The 21,384-nt window shown below is 35.8% G+C and overlaps 2 protein-coding genes across 6 annotated transcripts in view; one reads left to right on the top strand and one right to left on the bottom strand.

Moving 5' to 3' along the window:
• LOC143240048 (RPA-related protein RADX-like) overlaps positions 1 to 15,058 on the top strand; it is a 104,841-nt gene extending 89,783 nt beyond the window's left edge. For 2 of the 4 annotated variants that reach the window (XM_076481881.1, XM_076481874.1), the window contains 2 exons: positions 11,670 to 11,865; positions 14,796 to 15,058. In XM_076481881.1, coding sequence (XP_076337996.1) covers positions 11,670 to 11,865; positions 14,796 to 14,928 — 329 coding nt within the window. In that variant the 3' untranslated portion in view covers positions 14,929 to 15,058. Of the gene's footprint in view, positions 1 to 11,669; positions 11,866 to 14,795 lie in introns of those variants that run through there. The other 2 variants (XR_013021542.1, XR_013021541.1) reach the window with 1 other exon arrangement.
• The window catches only part of MKP-4 (dual specificity protein phosphatase MPK-4), a 49,673-nt gene continuing 42,996 nt past the window's right edge, over positions 14,708 to 21,384 (bottom strand). For both annotated transcript variants that reach the window (XM_076481966.1, XM_076481933.1), the window contains one exon: positions 14,708 to 14,920. In XM_076481966.1, coding sequence (XP_076338081.1) covers positions 14,871 to 14,920 — 50 coding nt within the window. In that variant the 3' untranslated portion in view covers positions 14,708 to 14,870. The remainder of the gene's footprint in view (positions 14,921 to 21,384) is intronic.

The raw sequence follows: 21,384 nt of genomic DNA, 5'->3' as shown, positions 1-21,384 counted from the left end.
TTGCTTTTTAAAACGTTTTACAATGAGGTATAAATATTATAATTAGCAATTACTACCACAAACAGTCACCCATAGGGTGGCATTTCTGTTAATAATATAATAACGAAGCTTCATACATCAGGTTTAAATATACATTTTGTTTAACCCTTATTATTGTCTTTTTTGATATGCCAAGATATTCTTTCAATCAACTTTGATGTGAGACTTTTTACATTAAAAGAAATACTTTAATCTGTATAACACTGTGTAGAGTTAATTTGAAAGTTTAAAAATATTGGGCTTAGAATACTATTTTACAGCTTTTATAAAACTGTGTTGAAACACATATAAGCATTGTACTCTTTCATGTTACTTTGTACTATTTTGTGACAGTGTGAATGCTTTATGAAACAAAAATTTACATTAAAGAAGTGTTACTACATAACTTCTACAAATTGTTTAATATTTCACTTTTGATTCAATATAAGACAGTTTTTGAACAACTCTCAAAATTCTAAGTACATTTTATTAATAAAATATTGTATTCATTTATACTTTCCCACATATTGTTAAGACCATTCTACTGATGGTTTAGTATGTGTAATTATTTTCTGTTTAATGTTTTCATTATATTAGTTTTGCTTTGTGTTTATTAATTTATGTATATAGAATTTTAAGTTAAAATAATGTTATTTTAGTGTTGGTTTTATAATTTTTATGATCTGTAGGTCTGCAGCATACATTGGAAATACTGTACGTACAATATATGTTTTGAGAAGATACCAGATTGCTTCCACTATTATCTTGAGATTTAAAGAAATAATGTTTTTGTCATTATTAGTAGGTTTCTACTTTTTTGTAGTGTAAGGAAAGAAAACTATGCAAGTTTATGACTTTTAGAAGTATAATATGATATTGTAATAATTCATTAATAATGCATATTTAGGTAATAATAGCAACTGATAACTGGTAGTATGTTATCTTCTATAATAAGTATATTAATATATCTTTATTCAGGTACAGTTTTTTAAACTTTTATATTAGATATTTTGCATTAAGTTAGCTTCATTGTGAACAGAATATCATCAGCTTTATCTTACAATAATGCCTGCTTAAAGCAGATGAAATGTCACAAGTCACCATATAGCTTATATCTGTCTGTTATATTACTTTAGCTGGCATCCCTAAACTTATGTAGGATGGTGGTTTTACTGGTCAGAATAAGAATGGAAGTTATCTCCTCTTCATTGTGAAATGAATGTCCCCTAAGGATTGAATTATCTGAGGCACATGTTTCTTGATGTCTGTCAGGAGTAGTTGCATTGCCACAAAATGGAGATGTTGGCAAAATTTGAGTGGCTGGGAGTCAGCTGAGATGAATTGGCAATGTTATTGTAGATTTTACCTGAGGACAATTTCTGAACAGTAAAATAAAGTGTACAACAGTAATGCCCCAAAGACATTTTCGATGTTTTAGTAAACAGAGTTAGAGCAATGCTGGTAGGAGGCCCCAGCTTGTGATACCACTATTTAGTTACAAGAAAGATGAGTTAACCCACAAGTCTTGAAAGGGCCACCAAGATATCCAGACATTCTGAGAACTATATCAGTCAAGTGAACTGCTAAATTCAGTACAGGTAATGCATTCAAAGTTGATTAGATGTAATGTAAATTTGGACTGGCATGTACTTTTAAGGATGCTGATAATGAAAATGTGTAATTTGTATGTAGTGACTGTAGGTTGGAGGAGAAGTTGGAGGCTATTGTAACTAAAGTAAAGGCAATTCATGATGATGAGAAACCCACTTGAAGTAAAAATGTATTCTCGGGATAAGCTGGTATGGGTATTAGAATGGTTTGTGGTAAAAAAATGTTTTGTGTTGTATTTGATTCATTGAAATGTCTGTTTGATTTTGATCCTATTTTTATATCTACTATCCATTGGAATTTTATTTCAGAAGTGAAAACCTGTATGTAAACAATAACTTGTTGAACTTGAGATCAAGTTTTTTGCATTCAAAGTTTTGGAGGAGAATCTGACTTTTGTCTCATTTTTTTTCCTCAGTATTCTTGTTTTTGTAGCATTTACTATGTTGGGAATAAAGTAATTCTTCAAGTGATATAAACTATTATTTAACAAAAGTGGTTGTAAATTTACATAAGGCAGAAAGAAAATCTGTAAATCAGCGAATTACATAACTAGTAATGTATATAGTTTAACATTTTGTAATTGAGTATTTGCACATAAAACTTGTGTGGAAAGGAAGCTAATGAAAATTGTATGTAAAGAATTGTACAATTTCTTTGCTTTTTTAGAAATTAAGCATTTACAATAATATTAAAAAATCTTTTACCAAAATATTAATGTGAGAGAAAACATCAAACAGATTAGTCTGTGTAGGATGACATATGATGATCAGTGAAGTGTAGTAGTATCTCAAGCAAGTGTTTATAATTTTTCACTTTTCTCAACACTTGGCCTTTTCTTATATATTCTTATAATTACCTAAATTAAACCAATCCCTCCCTCTTTGTTCTGTGCCTTACTCTTAATTCTGTTCCATTAATCCTTCCTTGAATTATATCAAAGTATCTTTGTACTAGTCCAGTGGTGCACAAACTTTTTGAGTCATGGGCCACAAACAGACTACTCGTAACCGTTGTGGGCCACAAAAAAGTGAAGATTAAAATCGTACTACAGTTGTTTCACACAAGATGGACATCACATTTAAGAACACATCAAAGAGTATACACATTATTCACAAAGTCAGTGCGATGGATAGTGCTGCATGTCATCTACAAGCTTAGAAATGTTCAGCTTGATGTTTGACGTTGAAAGATGCAAGACCGCTTCCAGATGATCATCATTCAGCTGATTGCGAGTGTTGTTTTTGTTCAATTTCATATGAGAGAACGCCTGTTCGCAGCAGTATGTTCTGCCAAACATGCTGGTGTGGACAAATGCATTCTCTTTCAGATTAGGAAATGTATCAGGCAATGTTTTGTACAAGTCAATTGTAGAAGGCATCTGATGAACTGCCAGGAGATCAGTAAGTTTGAGCTGAAATTCTGCTGACAAGTCATCCACTGACACACTGAATGGATCAACAAAAAGTTTCATCAACAATCTGCATTGCTCAAAGTAATGAAACTGTGAGTTGAAGGATTGAATCAAGGTATCTAGCTTCCCAACATAAACTTGTGTGTCAATGTCCTGATTCTTTTGTAGTTGTGACTGAAAAGTGGGAAATTGCACGAAGTTGCCTGATGCTGCTTGCTGCTGGAACAACTGCAATTTTGTCCTGAAAGCTGAGACGTGATTTGCAAGCTGACAGACAAGCTGATTTTTGCCTTGCAACTTCAAATTCAGATCATTCAAGTGTTGTGTCATGTCGACCAGAAAGGCTAAATCAGCTTGCCATGCTGGATCAGTCATGGAAATCACTTCTGTGTCTTTGTTCTTGCTTCTGAGGAATTCTATCACCTCATCAATCAACTCCCAGAATATTCTGAGCATTTTCCCTCGACTCAGCCAACGAACTTCACAGTGATACACAAGGTCACCATAGTCTGAATCAATTTATTCAAGAAGACTTCGAAACTGATGGTGATTGAGCCCTCGTGATTTGATGAAATTAATGATTTTCGTCACTATTGCCATCAGTGCCTGAAAACCAAGTTCTTTACTGTACAGGTTCTGTTGGTGAATAGTACAGTGCAACTTCATCAACTGTCTGTTCTGCTTTCCTCGATGCTTCATCAACAGTGCTACCAGCCTGCTACTTTCTCCAGTTATGGCTGGTGCTCTATCAGTTGTCACACTTACCAGTTTTTTGAAATGCAATGAAACACTACTACACAGTCATACTGTCTCCTCGAATAGAGCAGACCCAGTTATCTAACCCTTCATGGAACCCATGCCGATTAGTTCCTCTGTGATATCAAATGATGACAATATACCACAAACAAAAACTAGGAGCTATGCTGTTGAACTGATGTCAGTTGACTCGTCTGCTGCCAAAGAGAAGTGGACAAAGTTGGCTGCTTTATTTGCAAGCTGCCTTGTCACATCTCCTGAGAGGTATGAAATTCTTTGTTGAACTGTCATACAATTCAAAGCCACCGTCTGTAGCTTGCGAACTTTTCTGATGCAGTAATCATACATTGCTTAACAAAATCAACATCAGTGAACGGTTGGCCAGATTTCACTATCATCAACGAAATATCATAACTGACCTCACTTGCTGCACCTAAATCTGCTGACTGCTTTGAGAAAATGTTCTGCTGGTGATTCAGTGACAACTGCAGAGTTTCAATTCGAGCTGTTTGTTCATCACCGACAACGTTGTGGAAATCTTTATGCTTCGACTCATAATGACACTTTATATTGGATACTTTTGTCACTGCTACTGTTGAATGACACAGCAGACAAAAAACATTCTTTTGTTATTGAACAAAAGAGTATTGCACAGTCCAATCATCATTAAACTGCCAGTTTTCATTGTTAACTTTTCTTTTACAATCAGCTGCCATTTTTGTTTCAAAATAATATCAAATTAGGGCTCGTAAGTAAATCTTGAAGAACAATTGGAAAGCGTGAGATTTCGTAATTACGGAAATATTACGTTATTGCTCCAATGATTAAATGCCTATGCATGAACTAAATTTGCTTATTAAATTTTCTTTAATGCTCGACACAAATATGGAACCATCCAGTATCTAATCTAATGCATATTCTTCTATAGTGCTTAATCTTCATGCAGGTGCGAACTCTAAGCGCAGAAACTCTCTATGTTTGACTTTCCCGTTGGAAATCGTGGGTCACTCAGTGACTTGTAACGGGCCGGACTTTGTGCACCACTGTACTAGACTCTCTCATTCAGAAGTGGTTTGGGACATCAGACAGCATTTTGTTGGGTCATTGACCTTTGGGCTAGTGAAGTGATAACCTGGTTACACTGTCTTAGTGCTGTATATATATATATATAATATATTTCATACTGATTTTGAGTATTTACTAGAGCCATTTTAGGCTCCCAATCTGCCCCTGCTTTCAATATATGGCCAACAAATATCTTCCTTCTGAAGTATTTCAACTAAATATGTATCCTGTTTTCAAAGAGATTTTCATGATGTGAATATAACACAAATTTTTTCATCCAACAATTTTTATATTTTGTTTACATAACCTCTCAAACTTCCTAAATGAGTTTCAAAAGTTGTTTTTTTTTCTTTTGGTAAAACTTGTTTCTTATTGCCTGAAACTGCCTGCAGCATTGAGACTGGAGAAAGCTTTGAGTAAATAAAGCCTAAAATTTGAATTCTGAGATGGTACTTACCAATCTCACAGTATAAGCTATTCTTGTTCAGTGCTGCCCTATATATATAAACTTTTCTTTGTGTATGAAGTAAGTCTTGCACTTCCTCACCTTGTTCGAATTAGTACATTCCAATGTCTTTCTTGTGTGAATCATCATGTGTCATTTATTAACCAATAGCAGTGTAACATTTTCATGTAATGCATGTGACTCCTACTCTTTTCGTTTGGCAACTTTTGAGTACAGGCATTTTCTTTTCTTTTTTTTTTTTTTTTTTGCTTTGTGCTTGCTATGTGGCACATAATTCTTGCTTGAAGTGTTCCATACCATAAAACATTTTCTTGTCACACTGTTTTTACACTTGACAAATTTGTGCAGATTTTGAGAGTTATGAATTCTAAAGTCAGTGTTACTGCTTCAGGGATCACATCAATAATCAACATTTTGTCTCAGGCCTCAGGTGCAGGTGTGACTCAAAAGTGGATCTTTCTGCTTTTTTTACATTGGGAGATGGAATGTTACATGAGTCAACCTTTGTCCCCTAACATTGCCCAGGCTCCTCATGATTCTCTTGACATTGTTCAGAATGACAAGGATATTTATTGTGTTTTTCCTGCTTCTAAATTTGCTGTTCTAGCCCACAGGTTTTCCTTCACCTTCTCAAATTTTGTATCTTAGGTTTGTGGTGTTTTGTCTTTTCTCCCTTGTTTGTTACTCCTGTTATATGAATATTATTCTGAACCATTTTTGGTATTTCCTTCCTCTCCTGATATTCTGGTCTATACAGATCACTTTATCTCCCAGTTAAATAAATGGATCAGCATGCTGTGCCTTTGGTAGCCTATGATCAGTATACCCTCTCTTATCAATGATGGACAACTCATTTTAGATCAGTAATTGTTGGGTCCCTTATCTCTTTCGGGGGGTAACTCCCAACTCTAATGTTAGTCACACACATACCCAATATTCTTGCCTTTGTCTTACCCTTACTTTCCTTTTCAGGTTTCTTTCTTCAATACATCTGCTCTCAGAGGTTCTCCACAGAAATTCTGAGGAATTTTCTACCAACACCCTTCACCTTTTCTCCTTCACATCAGCTTGTATATTGTCCTTAGCTCTAACTTTACATACCTGATTTCTTTGTTGTTGGGACCTTATAGGTAGTGACTTAGTTTTGGCTCAGGTCAAGTTACCTTCCAATTATCACAGGGATTTCTATCATACTCCTTATCTTAGACATTGTCTTTCATACTATCCCTGACAATACTGAGCTGTGGGTAACATCAACCTTCCAACAGAACACTGTTACAATTTTTATGGCCTGTTTGCCTCACTAAGAGCCTACTGTGCCTCCTATTTCTGTTTTACATCCTTTATTCTCACATCCATTACCTGCTTTTTCAAATCCTCATAATTTATTTTGTTGATATTATCAATGATGCACCATGTGTTGCCAAAAGTACTGGTGACTACTTAATGGGACCAGGTCAAGTGGGAGCTTGGCTGTTGGATTTTCTTCCTCATTGGGTTTCCTTGGTTGGTGATCGGTAGTGACACAGATTCTTTCAGAGGGTTTCACTATCACCTTTCTTTCCCCACCTCCTGTATTTTCTAACAGCATTTTTTATTTCTCTTCAAGATCTCATGACATACTAGTGCCTGTCAGAGGTGATTCAAGATTCATATTTACGGCAGACTATTGAATCAGTTGACCATCTCACAGGGAGTTTTATCATAACTTGTCATGATCCCCAAGAAAACTGGGGATTGGAAGTCATTCATCAATATATCATTCCTGAGCCTCTTCATTGCTTTCCACAAGTTCACTATGGAGTCCTTTCTTACTCTGAGATGGGCATTTTCTTAAGGTTGTGAATGATAATAATGGATGTTTTGAATGTCTACTTCCACATCCCAAGAGCACTTAAATCTTGATCTTATCTTGGGTTCATTCATTTCAGAGTGGTTTACCAATTTTGAGCACTTCCCTTAAGATTTGCTTCAGTTCCATGTGTACTTTGTCACATCATTTGGGTCTTTGCTTATTAATCCCATCTCTGTGAATGTGATTTCATCATTACATAGACAACTGGCTCCTTCTGAACAGCAGACATCAACCATTAACATGCACCATCTCTTTTCTCTGGCAATTTCACTGAGCTGCTTGATCAAATTTGAGAGGTCAGTCCTGCCACCTGCCCAGTGTCTAATACATTTGGAGGTCTTTTTTAATACCAACATCAGTTGCACTCTACCTTCTCCTTTATGTCAATGTTCTAGGGTATTTTTAATTTACTATGCTCTGTCAGCTTGGTTACTTTCTGCTCACAATGTTCTGTCACTTTTGGGGATTTGGTCCTTCATGACCACTTTGGTTGCTCTCAGTTGTGCACATATGAGATCTCTGCAGTTGACATTTCCCAAGCAATGGAAACTTGCATGGAATCCTCTTTTTCCTTCCCTAAGAGACTACCTGCAGTGGTGACTAGATAAAGTTGATATATCAGTTGTCATGCCACTTCCTTCCCTGCATCCAAATATCCACATCTTCATGGATGCTTCCTTTCAGGGATGGGGCAGCTTTGGGTTAATCACTGCAAAAGTTTGTTGGTCTGCAGATGAAACTGTCTTGCATATTAATGTTTTCAAGTTTTAAAAATTCAATGGTCTTATAGTACTGTCTTTCTCTTGCCCATCACTAGTAGTTGCTCATATCAATTACCCAGGGGCACCCAGTCCAGACATCTGTTTTTGGACTTTGGGTCATCTATACTTGGACCATTCTTATCACATTCGTTATGTTGTATGTCTCATGCTGTGTGCTTTTAATCAAGTCGTGGATCATCTTTTATGCTTGCACCAAATCTATACCATGGAGTGGTCACCAGATCCTCTGGTTTTTAGGGACATTTACTTTCTCTAGGGGTTCCCTCCCAATTGGATGCATTTGCCACTGGGCTCATTACCAAGTTGCCCTTTTAGTAACCTTTACTGCATACATAGGCTCTGTCTGTTTATACCTTCTCCTAGGACTGGTCTCACAAATACCTTTATGTGTACACTCCCATCTGATTGCTTCATCAGGTGATTTCTCTGGTACACTCCATTCTTTCTTGGATCCTCCTCTTTGCACTCTATTGGCCAGCACAGACTTGGTTTCTGAGATTACCCATCTTCTCCTCTCACCACTTGTTCCTCTTCTACTGTTTTCTTCCCTTCTTCATCAACCTCAATCTCCTGTTTTATAACCCAATCTCCCTGTCTTGAATTTGCATGTTTGGCCCCTGGTGAGAAGATTTGGCATTTCATTTAGAGTTGCCTTCTTATTATATAATTTCATGTGTCCATCCTTCATGGAAGTGTACCAGCAGAAGTGGAAGATTTTCTACTGTTGGTCTGCTGGTACAGAATTTTCTACCAACAAGCCTTTTATGGCATGGGTGGCAGAATTTCTCACATGAGTCTTCAGTCTCATTGCTTTCCAGATACAGAGGCATCCCAAGCATCTTACTCTTCCAGATTAGGACATTAATTAGACCCTTGCTGCCTTAACTTTATCTCCATTTGAACCACTTTTCTTGTGCTTCTTCCTTCATCTGTTCCTTAAAACATATTTCTTTCTCTTGGCCTGCAGACATCACTGGTCTGATTTCTTTATCATTGACATTTCACATTTCCTTTATCATCCTATCTATCTTCTCCTTTCCCAATCACTCCTTTCTCCCTAAGACTGTGGCAGCTTAGGAGGGGTTGTTCCTCCTTTTCTTCTATCTCCCATCTTTACCCTCATCTGGACTCTGATAGACTTTTGTGCCTGGTCAGGACCGTACATTGTTATATTGCACATACAGCTACCCCTGGGTTCTCTGCAATCATTTTTTTCTTACCTGGCAGTCCTCCTTACTTTGGGATCTTTTCTCATCCTACCCTTACTATTTGGGTCTGCCTTTTGGTCCTTTTATCCTACTTCTCTCTACTCTCTTTCTCCCTTACTCTGTTCCGTGTTTTCTTCCATCAAATCCATCATTTCACATTGTTCCTTCCTTCTCATTCTTGAAATCCATTCAAGGAGATTTTATAAGCTGGAAAGTGGACTATGCCCTATAATTTTGTTTCCCAATATCTTCATAACATTGCACTTTCATCTGCAACAGCATTTCATCTCGCATTCATGGTAATGTTACAGACTTGGTGAAACTTTATCTAGTAATTGTTATTCATTTTCCTCCTCTTTTTTTTTTTTAAGGTCTTTTCTTTCTTGCCCATTTTATCACATGGATTCTGCTATGTGGTGAGTGATATCTAACGAGGTATTCTTTAACTTCAAATCCAAACATGAGCCATGTTGACTTACACTATCTTGTCCATGGCTTCATGCACTTACTGTCAAGATGGAGTGTTTCACAAGATTGCTAGAAAGTGTCTTCCTCCTGACAATTGCTTCATATGGGAGTTATAACCAATTTCCAGTTACAAGCTACTAGGGTGACTGATCATGGGACACACCCTCCTGAATGGGTTTCATGAAAAAAGTTGGCTATAACCATATAGTTGAGAGAAGGGAGACAGTGCTCTGCTAATGTAAATGTAACATAGCCTCAACAGGAGTTGATCTGTCCCCTTATTAGTGGATATGACCTCCTGATTACAATTCGTGTAGCTCATCCATCTCCTTACCAGATGACATGGTCTCCTGTTGTTCACAAATCATCAGAATTGATCCATTAGCTTATTGGATGATGTGGCCTCCTTATACTATTTACATTAACAGTTCCACTGATCCCTCACTGTATATATTGACATGATCTCCTACTGTTGTTTTTCCATGACAAATGGAACAGATCATTGCTTTCCTGGGAAATGTGACTTTCTGTTACAATTTCCATAACTATTGGAGTTGATTCCTCACTAAACTGGTTAATGTGGCCTTCTGCTATTGTTTTACACAAACAATGGAGTTGATCTGCCACCTTACTAGGTGACAAGGTCTCCTGTTACATATTCAATACCTACTGAAGTTAATCTGTCACCCTTTTAATTGAAAGCCCCCTCAACTTACCTTCATGTGGACATTGGTTCCTAGAACTGAGGTTTTGGATTTGGGTGGCCAGTCAACACAAGTCCTCACACGAGTTGATTTCAATGCCAGATGGCAATCCACAGAATAATAAAGCAGTAACAAGTGAGGGCCTTAATTCCCAATTCTTGGGTTTGAGGTGAAGATGGTATAATTCTCATCCTACCCTTGTGTGACTGTCAGTACCCCTCAAAAAAGTTTTGAATTTAGTTGAATTACCAAGTATGGTCCTAGACACTTTACACTTCACAATTTCTGCCCTTTGTCTTAGAAGTTATATACACAAGCAAAGAGTATTCCTGGTGCAGAAGTGGTGTGGTTATTCTATTCTGAGCTTCAGATCTATTTTTCACATTCTGAGGATTATCCTTTAAATATTTTTATAGGTGCTTAATATTATAATATTAATATAATATATATATTATTATGGACTTTTTCCAGTATATTTTATGGTATGTGATGTAGCATCAATATTAAAGCATACTCTACTCCAATTTACTTGAATATCATACTGTAATTGAACTCGTGCTTATATGATACTGGAAAAAGTTTTTTATTATACAATGTACAATAGGGATTACGATTTTCCTGTGATGGATAACTTCTTTCTCCATTCTCAGGGTGCAGAATACGTTATGAATACATCATGTACGGATCTAACATATTGGTGCCATCTACATAAGTGTAATAGTACTGTCAGTTGTATGTCCATGGGGAAATAAATGCATATTGTCAGTTTTGCATCTTGTGGTTTTTATGAGTGTTATTGCTTCTTTTTTCAACCACTACTTTGCCCCTCACTATAGATGAATCTTCACCAAATTTTCATGAAGGTTTGTTGGGTCCAGTAGGAGATACATGCAAACTTATAGTTTCAACTTGTTTTTTTTTTTTTTTGTGGGCATTTGGAGGATTTTTAAAATTACTAATGAAGGAAACGACTTTAAAATCATGTCCTAAAATAACCTTTCATTAATCATGAATTTGCATAACTTCCATCTGAGGTATGGTTACTCCAGCTGGTATTTTTAATAGTTGTGTGTTTGAATAATTGCTTGTTTGTAATTAACCACAAAGCTACACAATAGGCTATCTGTGTTCTGCCAACCACCAGTACAAAAACCCAGATTTTAGCATTGTAAGTCTGCAGACATACTGCTGTGTGCTGCTGGTAGCATGTTTGAATAAAAGTCATATCTATAGAGCACCTATGAGAAGATCTATAAAATATATTTTTTCTGATTTTGATCTTTTTTGTACTGCTGTAAGTGCATTTTGTTGTATTTTTTCACCAGGTATTCCTGTGTCATGCAGCAGCTACTATGTCTTAGAGTTAGCTAGTGGTTCAACATTGTACAACCTCAGATGCCTCATGTTTCCTAAAGCAGCAAAAAGCCCATATCCCACACTTCAAAACCTTCTTAGTGGAAATTACAGCATTTGTGAACCAGAAGATAAGAATGATTTCTGGCTTTATTCTTCAAAATATAGGTATGACACTTTGAGAGGTGGGGGATATTACTTTTTTCTTCACATGTGTTTATATGATATAATGAAAAATAGTATAAAACACTTACTATAGCACAGTGTAATTTTATTAAATTCCTGAATATTATCATAGTTTGTTTTTTTTCTGAGAAACATAGGAACAAAGTTCTTTCATTTGTAAATATGATAATTTCAGTCAAAGATCACAGAATGTGTTAGAAGCCCTAAATCAGTGTATTCTGTGAATAACCATTTCTCCTGCAGATTTAAATGTTTCTTTGACTGTATTATTTGTAACAGCTGTGATCACACCTGCATAGGAGAAACCAACTAAGTGCTAGCTGAATATACACAAAAATACTTAAGTGACATCTTGATTATTAACCATGATTACCCCATAGCATGGCAGTTCAATAAAGCTGATCATTCTAGCAGGCACTTTAGAGTATTTGCCTTGGGTCATGCCCCCTGCAACATTAGTATTAAAAATTTAAATATCCTTTTCTTATCATAATATGCTTATGCTATTTCTTTATTTGCAAGGTAAAGTTTTTATCTCTAATAATTATTAGTACTATTTTTTAATATCCAGCCTTAATATGTTGTTTAATTCTCATAATTCTTTCTTGCACTACATTCTCTTTTCATGTACTGTTTCATTTGAAAACATTCCTGTAATATTCTTTAACTGACAAGCTTGTATATATTTCACAAACATATACATAACATGAGGTATATAGATTACCATGCATCATAATGATCATATATGCAATACCGTTGTAAATAATAACACTGGAAATGATATCAGGAGAAATAACCATCTTGTCTACAGGTAGTCCTTGTCTTCTGAAAGAGCATCATGCATCAACTATGTATTCTATTAAATTTTACTGTTTCTAATACAACGGAATTGCTATCATAAAGATGTATGCCAGTAATGGATATAAAAAATACTAAAACTTTAAGATTAAAATAAATTGTTAATCTAGAGAGGGATAATAAAGAAATAAAACAAGCAGCTTGAAGTGAAAATACAATTACAAAAAATGTAAATAAGTTTAAGGTTTGAGAGAGAGTGCTGACATTCATTTTTCAATCTACAAATCCCTATTTTGACACTTCTAAATATCACAGCTTTATAGATGTGGAGTCAAAATAAGGAAACAGTACTATGTTGCAAAGATTCCTATTTTTCATCTTTTTAATTACGTTTTTTAATAATCCTGTAGTTTAGGTTATGAGTGTATTATAAAAGTAGTACATAATCCCTTAACTTGAATGATTGGTTGTGTGGTACTCCTTTACTTGCTATCTGCCTCTGATTAACAGTTCAAAATTATAGAGAGTAGCCAATAGGTGTTAATATGTTTACCATAAATAAAAAAAAGAAATACAAAATTTGTATATGTATTTGAGTGTACCTGCTATGCAATAAAATTTTGTTTTAGGGCTATACTTTAAAAAATAATCTCAGGGTTTTAATACTTTTTACATTTGGCTGTATATCTAACAAGTATTTAGGGCTTCTGACACATACAATTTGTGATAGCTACTGTACAGTGTAAGTGCTGTCTTCAATAGAATTTTGGTACATTTACTTTTCACTAATCATGTAAACTGTTAATTTTTAAATGAATATATAACATCCATCTGAACCAAATTATTTAAATGATTCAAAGCCAAGAAAACTGTACAATAAAGACTACATAACCAGTATATTAATTTTAACACCTAAACGTGAGAGCATTGATGCAACTGTGTCTCCTCCCATTTGATTGAACATAAAGTGAAGATAACCAGAAAAAATAAACTGGGATATCAACTACAGCATTAGAAAGGTTAAAGTACCATAGTAAAAAAAGGTATATGTGAAAGTGAGATCTGTACATGGCAAGGATACATGGCCTGTTGTGTTTAATGTCCATTCAAAAACTTCTGGTGCAAAGAAAGTAATCCAAGGTAAAAGTAAATAAATTAAGAAATAAGGATGGGTCCTTAAGTCCACATTATCTCAAATCAGGCATTTCTTATAATAAAGCAGAAATGCAAGGAAGGGAATTAAGGAAGTGGTTACTTCAAGTGGTCTTCTGGAAATACTCAGTAAAACTCACCTTCTGAAGTATCCATGCAATTTATATGCTAGCTCCATTACCTGTATGAACAGGATAATGAGAGCAAAAATATCTAGGTTTATAACTGTTACTTTTAAGACTGTAATTTACTGTGTAACTTAAGATGTTTTGTCACTAATTTCTCTAAAATCCATTATGATGAAGTCTAACAGCATATAAATGCTTTTCTATGTATTTTTTTTTATATTTTCACTTTAATACTTAAGTATCATCACTCCAATATAATTTTCATTTGTATAATTGCATGGGCTTGCAAATATAAACTTCATAAAAATTGTTTCAGGTTTAGTGATGGATTTTTTCACAATTTAGCTACACCAATTTAAATGTAATATTCCTTTTTTTTCTATATCGTAAGGATTTTTTACAAATTAAGATATATTTCTTACATAGATCAAATTTATTATAAGAATACCAATTAAAGAGAACATTGATGTGAAACAAATATGCATCCTCATTCACCCTGATTTTTTTCACATGTGGAATCTGTCTTTTGGTGTCAAAATTACATATTGTGTTTCTTCTTTCATATATTCAGTCTGGAGCATCACATTTTTATGTCCAGCAGTAATCAGCCATCATGCTGATGTTCCATCTTTCTTGATACCTTCTTTCAATTTCCCTTGATGAAACCACCAAAATTATTACATTAATATAGGCCAAAGATTAAATTATCTATTAACAAAGCAGTTATAATAACCTTCTTTCATTGATTTTGAGGAAGAAAGTTTTAATAAGTAATTTAGGAACATTTGAATTTACATCATATGACAAATAGTTTGTGTTTTTCTTTCCTGTAAGCTTGGACGAGGTTGAAGTTGTAAAGTCTTCAGCAGTGGAATTGCATGAGAAAGAAATGTTGTGGGTGCTAGATGTCTATTCTACTAGTTCAGTTGAAAAGGAGATCATTGTTCGACGAGCATTCCCTGTTTAAATAAATTCTTTAAGTTTCTGAGTACATTGTTAATTATTGTAGAGAGAATTAAATTACTGTATATTACTCAGAAACTGTACCATTTGAAAGCTGAACTGAATGTTCTAATAAATTAGTTGTTTTGTACATAGTATCTGAAGTTAGCTTTCATTAATAGACATGATTCAGTACTTCTCTGTACAAACAAAATCTGTAGTGGGTTGCTTAAACTACTATAATTTGCTGTACATTGTAAAAACTGTTAAAAAGTCTCTAAGTTCAATTTTAAAAATATAAATAATTGGACGCTTAAGTGGTTGACTATAGGAAAGCAATATTATTTCATAGTTCAAGTTTGTATTCAACTATATTCTGTGGTTTTAAGTTCATGAAGTCACTGACAGTGGTTTCATAGCATTTCAGTTATTTAGAGATGACTAAAATAATATTTGACCATAATAAGAATAACAAGTACTTATATAAAGTCACATTGAAACAGTGTGTGTAATTGAGCAGATTCTTATCGATTATTTGGTGAAAATAACTCAAAGTACAATTCATCGATTTATTTCTTCATCACTGACATATAAGTTTTAAGTATAAGCTACATATGATGACAGGCCCACATCACAAACAAAACTAAATCACTTACTTGCAAGTAGGTCCAGTGTGACCAGAAATACAATGTGTATTTGCACATGGGAGCAGGTTCTGGGAGGAGTAAAACACAGCCCTGAGGGACTCCAAGTTCTTATAGAAAAGAAGGGGAAAGTGTCAAACCCACATGCACTTGGAATCTCCTGTCCATTAAAAAAAAAAATTAAAAATTGGCAAATGGCCACATAACCCATACCATACATATGGAGTTCTTGCAAAATTCCATACCTTCATGTTGTATCATAAGCCTTTTCAATGTCAAAGAATACTGATACAAGATGTTTTTTGAGAAAGGCTTCTCTGATGGACATTTCAAGTCCAGGGTGGAAGTGTTGTCATTGGAACCTACACTGGGTGGATGAGAGGAAGTTGTTTGATTCAAGGAACCAAATGAGATGACCATTAACCATCTTCTCTAAAGTCTCGCACAGACAGCTCGTCAAAGCAATTGGATGGTAGTTTGAAGGAATCTTAGGTTCCTTCCCACTTAGAGAAAGGTAGGACAACAACATGGTGCCAGGCATCAGGAAAAACATTCTCCTTCCAGATTCAGTTAAAGAGAAGCAGGAGATAGATAGCACAGCATTTCATAGTGTACATCATCTGGTCCAACCAATGTGCTGCCAGGTTAATGAAGGGCCAGTTTGAGTTCCACCAGTATAAAGGGATGATTATAGTCATACAGCTTGAAAGGAAAGAGGTGTTTGCTCTGTCAGAGTCTTGATAGGTAAGAAGGTAGAGGAAAAAGCAGAAGCACTAGATACCCAGCAAAAGCTTTCACCTAGGGTATCTGCTACTTCCTGGCCATCAGAGAGCAAGATTGAGAGGGGGAAGGAATTACACTGCCCACTGACCTTTGTCCCATATGACTTTAAAACTGGTGGTAGAAGATATGCTGATTGTGAACTTAATCTAAGATTCCTTCTGGCTTTGATGTCTTACCCACCGACCATGTGCACAGGCAGGATTCCACCACAGACGAGGTTATCGTGGAAAATGTGTTGAGGTTTTAGGAATACACTGAGCAGCTGCTTGTATAATACAGTCAGTTACTCCTGCCACACAGTCATCTATTGATGGCTCAAGGCAATGACAAGATCACGTTCTGCAAGAACAGTGAAAGAGGGCAAGTTTGCTTGATTCAGCTTGCACTGGAGCATGCTGGTTAGGTGGCATCAACCACAGCCAGTCTCTCTCTCAAAAGTATAGGAAAATAATCACTGCCTCGTGGATTATTGTCAACCCTCAAAAAAATGGGAGAATAGTGAAAGGGAGCCAATTGAGAAGTCAACAGCAGTAAAGGACTGACTAGGTGCATAAAAATAAGCAGAAGAACCAGTATTGAAAAGAGAAAGTTTGTGTTCAGAGAACATATGCTCTATGGAGCAACCCCTCCTATCAGCACTTCCCCTCATTATATTTCAACTTACCACAACTTCACGTATCACCAAACAACAAAATAAAGCCTAGTTGCACTCATTACCCTGTATATCTCAAAGTTTTCCCATGTAATTACATTCCGTTATTACTAAATGTTTTCTCAGTTTACTGTTGCAATTTACCTAAAAAAACAGCTTTTAACAGAACAAAAAATCTTCTTAGGTTGATAAAAACCTTTATATTTCAATGTATTTTTTATCCTGCAAACTTCATTTTATGATAATACCAGGGGACAGGTAGAGAGAGCAAACAGTGATGGTATGACCCAAGGAAACACAGATGGCTACGGCCTCCAAGGGTGTATCGAGTGGCAAAGACAGGGTGGGCACATGCTGATCAAACAACAGTGCCACCCCTCCATGCACTCTTCCATCACACAGCCTGTCATTTCTGTAAAAAGAAAACTGCCGAAAGGTGACAATATCGTCAGGTTTTAGAAATGTTTCCTGTAAGAAAAGACAAACAGAATGATAGGAAGCAATCAGTATTTTGATGTCATCAAGATTAGAATATAAACCTTGACAGTTCTGTTGTATCAGGGTGACCATTTTTATTAAATATAGGCAAATTGAGTGGAGAACCCTTCTGTTTATGGCCACGTCTTTTTTACTTGCTGTTCCTATTCAAGGGAGGTCTCTTGATCTCCATGGATCCTGCCTTGGATCGATTGGGCAGGTATTTGCCATTGGAAGAAGATTCCAGCGACTAAGGACATGAACGAATGATCGTTTTGCATTGTGGAGTGGAAGAAGATGTATCCAAGGAAATGCCTGTACCCAAAATCAAAGGAAGGGGATCTTGGGATTTATTGGAATATATGGAAGGGACAGAGAAGAGTATTGAAGTTAATTCAAGCATTTTAACCATGGAGGTCAAAAGACTTTTCATGTGTTTTGAGAATGATTCTTTTGGAGACGCAAAGATTCGTCTGCATTCCCACTGTAGCAGTGGAATGAAATACAACAGCACGTGTCTCAGATGAAGTGGTGGACAGAAACTTTCAAGCCTTAGGATAAGTAAAGTTATGAATAATTTTCATTCATTGCACCTCTTTTTCTTCAAGCCATTTAGGGCAAGAACAAAAGTAGGATTGATGAGAGTCATTGCAATTCATGCAATGAGGATCTGTTTCACACTCACAGGCATCATGATCCTTGCCACTGCAACGAGCACTCATCAAGGAACCCTGACATGCCATCTTTGAGTGACCAAACCGCTGACACTCGAAACATCAGAGAGGGTATGGAACGTATGGCCGTACTCTGCAATTATGATAACCTGCCTTGATGGTGGCAGGCGGACATGGTGATGTAAATGTGAGAATGAGGACATTGGTTGGCATCATAATTTCATCTTTGTGAGTGGATATGCGTCTCACTGCAGAAACTCCTTGGGTGAATAAACCAGCGAGAATCTCCAATTCTAGGATGTTCTTCAAATCCCTCTTAACAATAACCCCACGTGATGAATTCAAAGTAGCATGACATGTAACCTCAATCAGTATATCCCCAATTGCCTTTGAATGCAAGAGGACTTCACTGTGTTGAGATGTGCATGTTTCCACCAATATGTCACCAGATTGAAGCTTCTTTACCAACTTTGGAGAGCCAGCAAGTCCTTCTTGACCCTTCTGAATAAAAAAGGGAGACATTTGCCCTAAAGGTTTGTCTGAAAGTGAATGCAATATAAGAAAATGAGGTACAACAGGTGGTACAGATAGTGAGGATTGCTGCTCAGAATCTTCAGGACAGGGTCATTTACCTATGAACTGTTTTTTCACTATTTTATTAAAATTTGTAATTGGAGTATCCATAATAAAAAATGGAAAATTTCAATGCCCACTGCCCCCACCCACCATGGAGCCCTATAAAGAGATGCACTACAATGTCAAACAAGGACACTGCAGCAATGGCAGAGTTTTGTGAGCACTATACCTAAACACCAGCATCAGATACAATGTCCACAACACCTGTTGAGAACATCCAACACTGGTACTTGGTTGACCCTCGCCTAAGTGGACCAGCCGTTTGACCCAAGGGGGCCATTTCATGGCTGTCCATCCACAGGAATTCATGGCCAAAGAGGTGTGTTAGGGTTGGAACCCTTAACCACCAGGATCCTCTTCTCCCTTTCATGGGTTGCCATGCATGTGGATGTTTAGATCCCAGAGAAGGTAAACTGAAACAATAGAATCTTCCCTGGGGGGGCCCCTCATCATGTACAGGAATCCAACTGATAGGGGCTGATTGAGAGAAATGACATTTTACACTTACATCAAGGTTGAAACACTGCTCTGGCCTCGTTGAATAGGAGATTTAACATTCTAAAAAACTTCAGGAGCTATTCTCTATTTGTTGAAGGAGTGCTTTTTTTGTATCCTGGAGAACATTTGATTTTCAGCTCTGGACACGAGATTTTTAACTGATATTTTCTCAGTATTCTTATGAGTTTCGGCATGTTGTGCATATCCACCTGCAAGTAGTTCTGATACTTTATTGGTTTGTTTCTGTAACTCACTGGCCTTTCCAAAAACAAAAGTTCTTTGGTGATTAGTTACAGTTAGAATCAGCAAATTGGTGGCCAACTCATTTGTCTGCTACATGCTACTTTTGTTATCAATCTCACATTCAAAAACTGATTTTTGCCTCTAACAAAAATGTTAACTACCAGAGTAGCATCATCTGTTGCATCATATTCAAACTCATGACCATCTTTTTTGTTTTTTATCCTTCCTTATGAATGTGCTGGATATTGATTTTTTTTATTACTCTTGATTATCAATGCTAGTTATCTGTAATCTGTCTGGTTATTCATCCCATTCCATAATGTAGATCTCTTTCATGCCATATTCCTGTTTCCCTTCTGGGAGTGTCACACCCAGAGGTTTCCATCACATAAATTCTTCTTAATTTTTATTTAATTACTGAAGCAACTGCATAAAAATGCTCAACATTTTCAATTGCTTCACACCAGCTTCCCAACTGGTCTAGGTGCTCCTGAATCTGCAGCTGCTAGTAAACAGATGTCATGGACATTTTCAATATTGGTAAAGGTCTTTTATCTAGGATAATACTTCTCCTAGACATAGCATCACTCCAATGCAACATCTCTTTCTTCACTCATAAACTCTTTCTATCAATTTGGAGTATTTCTGTGTTCTGAAATTTTCATTTCATGTGTTTTTTAAAGCTCTTTTAAAGTTAAGAAACTAAGTGAGATATAGTAAACTTGTTATTTGTCACAATAAATCTTGTTTATCAAAACACTATTATATTCCATATTTTTCTGCTTGTGATATTTTGGGTAAAAACCAGTTTCCTACAAGAAAGAAAGAGAGTGTACTATAATTGTTATCTTAAACCGAGTTCCTTTGCATGTAATTAACAAAAAAAAAAAAAGACATTTTACATGAATAAAAAACTTTTTATTAATGATGAATAAACAAAATCATTGAGTATTGAGTTATGCCTGTAGTTGCTTTCAAATGTTTTTATCTGTTCATCCTATTGCTGACTATCGTGATGCTTCAACCTTCCCTACCAAATCACAGATAAAGTCATCCATATCTCAGTTGAAATATAAATATGAAAAAGTGATAGTAGAAGCATAAAACCTTGGCAATTAATTAATGATGCTGAGAAGGTGGCTTTATTGATATATATTGAATTTACACCCAGCAAGCAGATCTTAGTACTAGCTAGTATGGGGAACTGAGAATGCTGTATTTCATTTGAAAATTTATCAGTTTACAAATGAAACATTTGCTCAAAAATAAGTCCAAAACTACCCTCTTTGGGAGTTTACAGGTTGAATGTACTTTTAATATTCAACAAACTGTAATGTAAAGACACCCCCTGGCTCCTGAGAGGTGTGTTCACAGAAGTAGTTTTATCACTGAAAATAAGCGACTTTTGTATATTTGTATAATTGCATTTATATTGTCTTAGTGCATGCAAATCATTCACCCTCTCTTTTCTTAGGGCTTTTTAATTGTTACTATAAGCATTGCTTATGTTAAAACTGTTCTCACAACAGTAAACATGGCCCACATAGACTTACTTTGTTTTGAAGGTTCTCATTATCATCAATAGTGGTGCTCTTAGTGCAAGTATGTAGGTCTTCTTAACTGTTTGGCTCTTGTCTGCTACTGGTTTCAATATGATAGTTGATGATGGTACTGGTCAAGTTTCAACAATGTTCTTCCTATCTATCGAGCATTCAGCCATTCCTCAAAGAAAACCTTAATTTAAGAAGGACTTCATTGCCTTTGAATAGTAGTTTCCTGATAGAAGTGGGCTCGCACCTGGTGCTTTCCCTCACTGTTGATAAATACCTTCTAACAAATCACATGAAGAGATGGTCTGATATGGAGACACATTA

The sequence above is a fragment of the Tachypleus tridentatus genome, chromosome 2, assembly GCF_004210375.1.
Source record: "Tachypleus tridentatus isolate NWPU-2018 chromosome 2, ASM421037v1, whole genome shotgun sequence".
Taxonomy (NCBI): Eukaryota; Metazoa; Arthropoda; class Merostomata; order Xiphosura; family Limulidae; genus Tachypleus; species Tachypleus tridentatus.
Note: the sequence above shows the minus strand (reverse complement) of the source record. Positions and strands in the feature narration are given on the sequence as shown.